General features: G+C 43.2%; 1 protein-coding gene across 1 annotated transcript; it reads right to left on the bottom strand.

The window, feature by feature from the left end:
* Positions 1–7,321: 7,321 nt before the first annotated feature.
* LOC108718792 (neuropeptides B/W receptor type 1) lies at positions 7,322–9,600 on the bottom strand. The gene is made up of 2 exons (XM_018267260.2): positions 9,359–9,600; positions 7,322–8,936 (listed from the first exon to the last, which is right to left on the bottom strand). The coding sequence occupies exon 2, from the start codon at positions 8,934–8,936 to the stop codon at positions 7,971–7,973; it is 966 nt and encodes a 321-aa protein (XP_018122749.1). The 5' UTR covers positions 9,359–9,600; the 3' UTR covers positions 7,322–7,970.
* Positions 9,601–11,494: the final 1,894 nt, after the last annotated feature.

Raw genomic sequence — 11,494 nt, 5'->3', positions numbered from 1 at the left:
GCTGCAGGTAGAACAATAAAAGTGAACATTTGATTGGTTGCCATTGGAAACTTGACCAGTAGCACATTTGCCCAGTGTTAATAAATAATCCACAGTGGATTGCGTTGCATCCTATCCTACACAAGAGGCAAAAATGACCCTGTGTGCCAGCCATACAATGGACACCTTGGCTGGAGCTGATGCAGCTGTGTGCACTGGAGGCTTTGACTAAAAAAAAAAAATATATATATATATATAAAAATTTATACAGTATGTATATATATATTGCAAAGTTGCATATTTTAAGTGATGCTAACAGAATCCCTTAATTTAGTGGGTTGGCTCTACAACCATACTGCCAAATCACTGTTACTATGCATTGCAATACAAAATGTGAAAAACAGTGCTCTTACATCTTGTACCTTGAACCAAACACATCAAACAGGTTCAAGCATAAAGGAATGGGGGTTAATTGGGCTCTAATTTTGTGCCTATATAAGTGCCCAACACTAGTGATGGGTGAATTTACGCCGTTTCGCCGAAAAATTCGAAAATTTCCCGCGAAATTCGCGAAGCGGCGAAATATTTGCGAAGTGGCGAAAAATTCGCGAAACGGCGCCGGCATCTCGTTTTTGGCGCCGGCATCTCGTTTTTTACGCAGGCGCGAATTTTCCCAGGAGTTTCGCAAATTTATTCCCTGGAGGCGAATCGCGCAAATTAGCCGCGAATTCGCGCCTGGCGAATAAATTCACCCATCACTACCCAACACTATGGGGGCTATTTACTAAACTCATGATTTTTTTTTTTTTTTATAAAATCAGACATCACAAAATCACAAATTTATTAAACCCCGAGGATGGAAAAGTCCGAACCTGAAAATTCAGCAACTCAGACCTGTCGAGGTTGCATAAAAGTCAATGTGAGAAGTCCCAATGATTTTTTTGAGGTGCGCTGGGTTTCGTGCAATACCCCAAAGTTTTCAGAGTTTTTGGGTGAAAATTTTGAAAAAAACGTGAAAATCGGATGAAAAAATCCGAAAAAATTGTGAAAATCAGATTTTTTATCGCAAAGCAAATTTTTCGGGAAAATGTAATAATAAATAAGTGTAAAAAACTCACGCATATTTGGAGTTATCGGAGTTTGTAGTAGAAAATATTGGGATAAATTCGGACTTTGATAAATACACCCCTACATCTAGCAATCATAAATTAACCCTTGTTTTTCTCAGGTTTTTGAGGATCAGTTCAAAAGTAGGTTTAGAACCACTTATTTGCCATGTGTTAATCATTATGTTTAATTTTGTAAAGATTTCATATTATTCAGGGGGATTATGAAAACTCAACCCAAACAGCTTGGGTGGGGCCCATTTTTTAGATCCTGTCCCAAGAATTATATCACATGCTATTCTTTCTTTGTGTATATGTAGTGCTGTGGTCAGGTGCACTCAGTGCCCACGCAAGGATTTAGGCAAGGATTTAAGCAAGAGCAATAGATTCCATTGATATGTGTAGCACACCCGTGAGTGCAATTTTGCTGTGTATTGAGGCTGTATATGACCAGGCTAACACTGCTATTAGTGTGCCCCCGACCCCCCAGTGTACCCGGGCAACTCCCTGCAACTCCCGGTACCTGGTGTGGATAAATGCAGCAGTAGATTCAGCCAGACAAGTCCTTTGCAGTAAATTATAACTGGTTTATTAACAGAGCACCGGCAAGATCATAGGTTACAGTACTTTGATGTTCACTGGCAGTTATAGAGTAGCCTCCAACAACAATATTCCCTCCAGGGGGTTAGAAGATGCAACAGACGGAGTAGAAATCAATATGGATCAGTAACAATAGACTTGGGAAATAGTTACCACTCTCACTGGCACTATCCCTCTGGTGAAGCACTAAGGCATGGGTTTCTCAGCCTGGGGTCTTGTATCTTGGCACCGGACTTGATCCTCACCTCACCCACTGTATTCAGCCTGGGATCTTGGGTCTTGGTATCCTATCTGGTCCTCAACTCACCCACTGTAGTCCCTGCACTAGTGGTTCAAATACCACGGGGTCCTAACCCCACTATTTCTCCTCGTTGGAGCCACGTCTGCTCTCTAGCTACCCTGGGCTAACTTTCACTCCTAGAGCGACTATTACTGTAGTACTATCCCTATCTCACGCTTCACTAACTTTTCCGGCAGACCTGGTCCTGTAGTACCGCACACTGAGGCAAAGTCCCAGGACAGACCCAGACCTCATGGTGCTAAACCCTTTTATATTATCACACAGTGCCATCTAGTGGACAATCCCCAGGAACTAGTGTGGACCCAGCTAGGGACATAGGGCCCTTAGGTGTCCAAATACTAAAGAGGAATGCCTGAGTTAACTACACCCAAATCTCAGGGTCTCTACATTCTCCCCCCACTTAGAAACGTCAACGTCCCCGTTGACAAACTAAACAGTTACTCTCAAGTGCACAATAAATCACATTTTAAATAACATTTACTATTTGTACATCACGCTTCAACAGCCTCTCCAGAGGACTGCCCATGGTACAATGGATCCTGTAAACAAAAATATTGCAAACATGCATTTTTCCTGAGCACTGTATCAATACTTTAATGCAACCTCATACTAGGTCCACGGCCGTGGCCCCCAAATCCTATTACCTCCGGATTAACCCTACATATTACCAACACTGTACTTAAATTCTTTATTCACATTTCTATTATTTATGCACTTAGGTGGGAAAAGGGAATTGGGATTTTGGGACAAGTGTCCCTTAACTATTTACAGTCTCTGGGTTGTTTGCCAAAGTCCTCCTTCCAGGTGGGTGCGATTCACCCCTAGAGTGGCTAAAAATAAGGAACCCACTACAGAGTCCAACATGGTTTCAGTCATGCTGCAGATCAAACCTGGATCTCTTTTCTTTATGAGTCCTGACTCCAGGGGAAGCCTCCCCAACTTGAAGTGTCTCAACCCAGAGATGAATAACAAAAATAAAGCTCCATTCCTTGAACTCCATAAACAGTTAGCAACGAAGTGCAAACAAAAGACTTACTCCGGTCAACTTTAACTGGGGGTGGTTACTTCACCCTTCCCCCCACAACCGAAAACAGCACCCTCCAGGGTGTGGCATGACCAACGGTCGCAGAACTCTATCACAGTCCCTGATCACCCTTAGGACTTACACCAGGTACGTGAAACGCCTTTTAACATCCTCATAAGACGTGTAATATCTGGGGTGAGGCTTCTCCACCTTCTGGCCTTGATCCCCAGTGACTTCCACACTGAACAGCCTCGGGATAGGATTGTACCGGCCGCTGCTGTGGACTGCGTGCTTCAGCACGGTGCGGCCCCACCACCATTCCTGCTCCAACATGCAGACATATTCCCAAGCCTGCATTCTCTTGGAACTTTCTGAGTGTATCAGAATATTAGGGGGCATTTTCTCCTTCATGGTGATTTCTTCCACCACCCAGTCATGCAGCTCGTTTTCCACCCTCTCATACACCCAGAGTGGGGCATAGGGCATGTAATACCCCCAGAGTCGGTTCACCCTGAAATTTATGACTCTCTGGATGCGAGACACTGATTTGAATATAGTGGGATCAGCCCTTCCAGGCAACACCCAAAAGTTCTTTTCCTCCTCAGGACTAACTTTTGGCGGGGCCCAGAAACTTGGGGGGAGTTTAAACATAGGCTCAGCTGCCGCTCCTCCTTGTTCCTCTGGTTCCGCCTCATATTCCTCCCAGCCAGGGGCCGGTTCACCTGTGGATACACTACCCCCTTCGGCCGAAAGGGGCACACCACCCGTGGGCACTTTTCCTTCCTTTAACCCCTTCAGGTAGGATATCGGGGCCAGCACCTCTTCCTGCCCGGATTCCACATATGCCAGGGTAGATTTAGGTATCCCCCCATCTGAGCTTGTCCCTCCGCTGGACACCCCCCGGGATGTAGATCGGCCACGTGGTCCTCGGGCCCCAGGGGACCTACCCCGAACTTGAACCGGGACTCTCCGGCTAACGGGAGCATTAGAGTCTCCTTCTGCAGGCTTTCGCACTTCAGCGGAGGCGGGTGGACTAGCGGGCAAGGCCTTTGGGGTGTGGCCCATAAGAGTGGTGGGTGGGGTAGGTAGCGCAGGTGGCGCGGGTAGGGCAATGGCACTATCCTCCCCCTTGTTGGTGTCTACGATTTCAATAGGGGTGCCCTGAACTTCCGCTAACCCAGGCCCGGGTGCGGACAATTCCCCGCTCACCTTCCCATCTCCTCCTTCCGCTGGGGATGGCGCCATAACAGTCGGGACCGGAGTGCTAGGCCTGGACACAACCGGGTCTTTGGCGTCCAGCAGAGGCCCGATCCAACAAGGCCGTTGACACTTTGGGCATATGGACGCAATCTGCTTCAACTCCGCATAAACCATGGCACTGCAGCCTCCACAAATAGGAACCGGGATAGGGTTCCCCTCATCCGTCACATCAGCCGCAAACAGTCCTGGTCTCTCCTGCAGTGACCTGTAACTGGCTTGGTCACTATCTGACATTTCTGCTTTTCGGGCTTGCCTCTATGACACCGTTAACAGAGCTCTGATACTGCGTCTGCTCTGCTCACTAGCTGGTCTCACAATGCCCTCCTAAGATGGCCGCCGTGACATCAGCAGCCAGACCACTCCTCCCAGCTGGGCGCCAAATTTCCCATACTGTCATTGGTTGGTAACACACCTCCTGATGTCGGGGAGGGGTGGCTAAACAGGGTGGTACGGCTGTCTATTCGCCCACGTCACTCACCCAAGTTTCGCGCCTTTCCTCTGGCGCCACTTTACACGATCCTGATTGGTTCTCCCCACCAATCTGGAAAAGTGGGCACACAACTTTCCGGTCGGCCCTCTCCTTCAGGCAACAGTAAATTTAGGGCGGTCAGAACTCAGGCTGCAAGCTGCGCTAGGTCAATATGCCTTTTTCCTCTCTGGTCCGGCACTGCAGCGCCTGTCACACTTTTCTCTCACAGCAATGAATTCAATAAAGCTATCCCGGATGAGCCCCCAAATGTAGCACACCCGTGAGTGTACTTTTGCTGTGTATTGAGGCTGTATGTGACCAGGCTAACACTGCTATTAGTGTGCCCCCGACCCCCCAGTGTACCCGGGCAACTCCCTGCAACTCCCGGTACCTGGTGTGGATAAATGCAGCAGTAGATTCAGCCAGACAAGTCCTTTGCAGTAAATTATAACTGGTTTATTAACAGAGCACCGGCAAGATCATAGGTTACAGTACTTTGATGTTCACTGGCAGTTATAGAGTAGCCTCCAACAACAATATTCCCTCCAGGGGGTTAGAAGATGCAACAGACAGAGTAAAAATCAATATGGATCAGTAACAATAGACTTGGGAAATAGTTACCACTCTCACTGGCACTATCCCTCTGGTGAAGCACTAAGGCATGGGTTTCTCAGCCTGGGGTCTTGTATCTTGGCACCGGACTTGATCCTCACCTCACCCACTGTATTCAGCCTGGGATCTTGGGTCTTGGTATCCTATCTGGTCCTCAACTCACCCACTGTAGTCCCTGCACTAGTGGTTCAAATACCACGGGGTCCTAACCCCACTATTTCTCCTCGTTGGAGCCACGTCTGCTCTTTAGCTACCCTGGGCTAACTTTCACTCCTAGAGCGACTATTACTGTAGTACTATCCCTATCTCACGCTTCACTAACTTTTCCGGCAGACCTGGACCTGTAGTACCTCACACTGAGGCAAAGTCCCAGGACAGACCCAGACCTCATGGTGCTAAACCCTTTTATATTATCACACAGTGCCATCTAGTGGACAATCCCCAGGTACTAGTGTGGACCCAGCTAGGGACATAGCTGCCTGAGTTAACTAAAGGGCCCTTAGGTGTCCAAATACTAAAGAGGAATGCCTGAGTTAACTACACCCAAATCTCAGGGTCTCTACATATGAACAGGCATTCACATTCTCTGATGTGTTTTTTTCTACTAGACAACATATAAAGAATGTCTAATATATGTATCGTGGTGAGATCACCACTAGGATACCTGGGAAAGTCCAGCACAGAGCTTATTTATGCCACAGGTTCCTAACAGAGTGGTTCCGGGACTGTCCAGCCCGGGTTTTTTTTGTTGTTGTCCTGAGACATCTCAGGTGGATAATTAATAAGGCAGCTCAAGCCAGAGTGTAAAGCTCCTGTCTGGGAAAAGACACAGGAAAGCTGCCTGTATGAGCTGACTGAGAGGGATTGAAAATACCACAAGGTTTGGGATTTTGTATATTCCTGAATGTACTCTGTCTTGGGAAGACAGGCGGTAGGTCTCCTCCTGATTGTATTAGAAGCCCATTGAGTGGCAAGGATTTAATTTGAATTGTTTGTTTTGTTTAAGTTGCTGCAAGTGACAATAAACTGCCAAAAAGAGACTACACTCTCATGAGTGGTGCTTGTGCCGTGGGCTGTGTTACTCCAGAAAACTGATCCCAGCTACCTAATCCCTTACAGTATCCATTCATGTTTGTTGTGTTCACTGTTCAGCCTCTCGGTGTTTTGTATGTGATACTTAGACTCCAGAAACAGGTGACTTTCTGCATGTTTATTCAGCATGGAGAGAAACTGCTGCACAGCGCCCTCTATATGACTCCAGTGGTAAAGTCACAGACAAATACACTACAATGTTCTCTTATTCACTTACTTACTTACAGAATTTCTTCTGGAGTCTGGGACAATTCTTAAATCAGTTGTTTGTTTTCAAATGAACTTATAATATCACGTGAAATTTCTGAGACAATTTGTGTTTTTTTTTTTAGTTATTAAGTTTATTATCTAGCATCAAGTTTGCAGTTTCAGCAATCTGGTTGCTACAGTCCAAATTACCCTAGTAACCATGCATTAATTGGAATATGAGAGCAAAATATGAATAGGAGAGGGCCTGAACAGATAAGTTATAAAAGTAGCAATAACAATAAATGTATAGCTTTATAGCGCAGTTGTATTTTATAATAGGTCAGTCAGCCCCATTTGAAAGCTGGAAAGAGTCAGAAAATAAAGGCAGCTACAATTCCACTGTTACTGGCTGTAGTTTATTGTGTCCAGCAGATGGCGACAAACACTTGAACACAAACCTGAACCAATTCACTTTTATCCACTAACTGTTAATCTGTGCATGTGTATAGTGACATGAGTACTGATTAGTATGTATCTGCAGATTGGGAAATATTACAACTGCAAATGTGTTTCTTGAATTAAAAGACTGGGATAGATACAAGGAAAAATATATGCTTTAATACATTTTATTTCATTTTTGCATTCATGGGCCCTGTTTGATCATCAATAAATAGCCATATCCATGTACCTTTTGGGTAAATGATCAGTTTTTATTTCGAAGCATACAGTTATCTGAAACATACTGCATCTGAATAAAGCAAGGCACTCAAAAACATTTAATTTGGTATTCCAAAGTCCTCTTCATTGCTAGCCACATCCATGTTTTCATTGTCTCCAGATATTGTTGCTCAACATTTGAACTAATAATATATGTATTTATATATATATATATATATATGTGAATTAAGATGCAACAATACAATAAAAATTGTGTGCAGTAGTTATAAAAGCCCTATTACCCCATAAGCGAGTGATGCTATAGCATCTTTATTTCCTTAAAACCAAAATCACAAGCAGAATTGGATAGGTATAAGAATTGCAGCCTATCCTGTGCAAATGCATACAATATAATTGCAAGGAGGCGTCATATCTGCATACACAAGAATAATATATCTATATTCTTCAGAGGCTCCTGTATATCCCAGGTATGGTTGTTCATGGTGTTTTTGTCAACCCAATGCTCAGAAGACAAGCCCGACTTGTCAACAGCAATTAAGGAGTTAAATAAAGGGGCCGGCAACTTTGCTGCTCTAAACCTTGACCCCAAAGAATAGGAGCAAGACAATACCCTCACATTACTATATATATTTGGAAACCCTAATTTGATGTAATTGCTCATCATGATGATCTGCATTCTAACAATTTTCTAAAGCTTTTCCTAAAACTATCATCTAAAAAGGCATAGAGGAAGGGGTTGAGACAGCTGTTTGCATAACTCAAGCTTGTTATGAACAAGGATATTCCAAGTACTGCTGGAGTCTGTGGGATATCGGTAGTTAGGGCCACCACCGTGCTGAGATGGTACGGAGTCCAGCAGAAGAGACACACTGCAAGGATGACCACAACCATGAAAGTCACTTTCTTCTTGGCTTTATCTAAGGCTTTTGCATTTGTGTTTAAGCGCATTTTTCTTAATTTGTAAAGCATCATGGTATACAGAATGCAGATGGTGGACACAGGGATTGCAAAGCCCATGATAAGAGTGTAGATTCGGCTCATTTGCCACCACAGGCTCTCTGGATTGGGAAATACAAAAAGACACTGCAAGCGGCCATGCTCCTTGTGAATCTTGGCAAAGATAACAAAAGGCAATATTATGATAGTAACGAAAATCCATATGCAGAGACTTACAATTTTCGCAGCCCTGTAGGTGCGGTAAGACAACTTTTTAGACTCTACAGTTGCTACAACCACTAGATATCGGTCAATGCTCATGACCGTTAAAAAGTATAGGCTGGAAAAGGTATTGTACTCATCAATGGATATAATAAGCTTGCACATAAACTCACCAAAGGGCCACTGTAGTAACAGATAATCGACTATGTTAATGGGCAGCACCAGTGTGAAGAGTTCATCGGCGATAGCCAAGTTCAAGATGAAAATGTTGGTGACCGACTTCATTTTTGGTGCCTTGAGAATAACATAAATAACAGCTGTGTTTCCTGTCAGTCCAACAGCACAGATGATAGAATAGATGATGGGCAAAGCCAGATAAAAGTTGGGAATGATCTGAGGCATCGATCCATTCAGCCACTCTGACCTCCTCGACAAGTTGGAGAAAAAATTCAGGGATATGTTTTCCATCTTCCCGAAGCATCAAATAAGACCGACAAAGAGAGACAATGGGTAATTAGTTCCAAGGCTTGGGCTTCATGGGATGAAGGAACAATGAACCTTATTCAGATGAAAACAATTGTAACTTGTAAAGGGACAATTCATCACTTTCACATAAATCCACATGCACACAGTCACACACATGCACACAGTAACACACAGTCACACACACAAACACTGCTGTCTTCACACATCTGAACTTGCTATTTAGATTATCTCTTGATTCCAAGTCTTTCTGTCTTATTTTACAATTGTTTGAAATCAAAGCTTGTTAAATTCAGAACTGTTCTTGAGTCACTTCATCATCCAACAAACGCACCTAAGACAACTACATAAACACATGCATAAAACATTTTCATCTTTGCAAATGCAATAATAAACATGATCCATACCTTAATTCCTGCCTTTTGTGTGTCTTATTAGGATTTTTCTATTTTTAGAGCTGCCTTGTGGCTGCATTAGGAAGTGATGCCGTGGAGCTCAGATGCGAGGGAGGCTGGAAGCTGAGGATCTGATCTGCTGCTCTGCGTTCTGATTTTTTTCCATTGCAATTCTATGCGGGAGAACTGCTCCCCCCACCACCTCCCTCACTTGCCAATCTTTGTCCACTTGCAGAATAAAAATGTTCTCATTCCTTTTTAGGGGAAGTACTCGTAAACTCTTCAGTTCCGGACAATACTTTATCATTACAGGAAAAGTTATACATTTCTGATTAAATGTAGAAAATATCCTTCCTGATCAGTGTTAGAAATGTCTCTATTTACTTTCTTGTTTTTATTGTGCCATGCCCCAACGCAATGGCTGAATTGCAAATCAAATATATATATATATATATATATATATATATATATATATATATATATATATATATCAAATATATAAATATATATAAAGTTTTTTCTGTTAAAATAAAATCCTTTTTTTCTCCATAGTCCTGTGTGTGCTAGCTTTTTTTGAGCCATTGTAAATACTAATACATAGCTCTGCACCCAGGCACCTTATACCAGTATACGTGCTGTGCGGCATTTCCAGTTCTAAATATATATAAAGGTAAATTTAAATCACTTGGAAGCTATATGCATGCTCAAAGAAGGCAGTATACATAATGAATAAAGCCAATGACAGTTTAGAAGCCTGCTTTTCCTGTTAAAACTATGCTGAAACCCCACAGAGGAGCAAAATCAATATTAAATATTATATTTGCCACTAAGCAAATTTGTTGATGAAAATTTGCAGCTAAGTTTTAGGTGAATCAACAAGATGAAATGAAATCACCAATTCATGATTAAATCAGGGTGAATGGAGCAGTGGATAGATAATTCATACAATTCTATTAATCAGAAAAAAACAAATTGTCTTTTTGCTGGTTTGACAATGTTAACAGAATTCAAGGATGGACTCTAATTCCTGCCTAAAATTATTTTAACTGTAATCCATTCTAGCTAGTTTGTATTAGCTGTTAGTTATTAAACCTCACATTTGGATTGGATTGGATTGGTCACTATTACAGGGATCCCCAACCAGTAGCTCGTGAGCAACATGTTGCTCCCCAACCCCTTGGATGCTGCTCTCGGTGGCCTTAGACCAGGCGCTTATTTTTTAATTCGAGGCTTGGAGGCAAGTTTTGGTTGCATAAACACCAGGTGCCCTATCAAACAGAGGCTCCTGTAGGCTGCAAGTCCACATAGGGGCTACCAATAGTCAATCACAACCTGTTTTTGGCACCACCCAGGAACATTTTTCATGCTTGTGTTACTCTCCAACTTTTTTTACATCTGTATGTTGGAAAAAGGTTGGGGACCCCTGGATTAGTGTGTGATCCTTTTGGCACAAGTCTACTGTGAATTGTGACCCAACCTGCTGTGGGAACCCAGGAATTATCTCAATGTACAGAGTGGTGGTAGCTCCAGGGTCCCCCAGTCAGACTTAGACAGCAGAAGAAGCAGGTTGGATGCTGCAATGAATGTGTTTGGCTGAATCCTTTGATGATTGGCTTTGGTATTTACAAAAAGTTTTGTTCATTTTAGTGCAGCTACAATTATAAATTACTCTTTTATAATTTTTGGTTGTTGTTGCAATTGTATGATCTTCTGTAAGTGTTACACATTGTTGTTTCTCCTTTTAGTATTATGACGTGTTTTGTGGGGGTGAGGCTAGTTCATGGTTTAATTATTATCATCATCATTATGATGCCAAGGTCACAAACCAGGGTCACAGAACAGGATTGGATGGCCCTGTCCACAAGAATTTACCTTTTTTGTGAAATCTTTTTAGAATAAAGGTGGTGTATTTGACACTCAATACACATCAGCCACTGCTTCGTGTTGCAAAATCTTACACTAATCACATCTAAAGATCAAAGCAGGCTGTTAGCAAGTTTGGATTTGGGGACCCTGTGTGAGCACAATGCCACCCACACCAGGAGGGAGACATCAGTGTTGGTGGCCATGTTGGGGCATACACATAAGGGACAAGTTGACCAATCCTACGTCACATGCATGTGCATAATTTGTGAGCTGGGTCACTTG

The sequence above is a fragment of the Xenopus laevis genome, chromosome 6L, assembly GCF_017654675.1.
Source record: "Xenopus laevis strain J_2021 chromosome 6L, Xenopus_laevis_v10.1, whole genome shotgun sequence".
In the NCBI taxonomy this organism is placed as follows: Eukaryota; Metazoa; Chordata; class Amphibia; order Anura; family Pipidae; genus Xenopus; species Xenopus laevis.
This window is presented reverse-complemented; position numbering and strand designations above follow the sequence as displayed.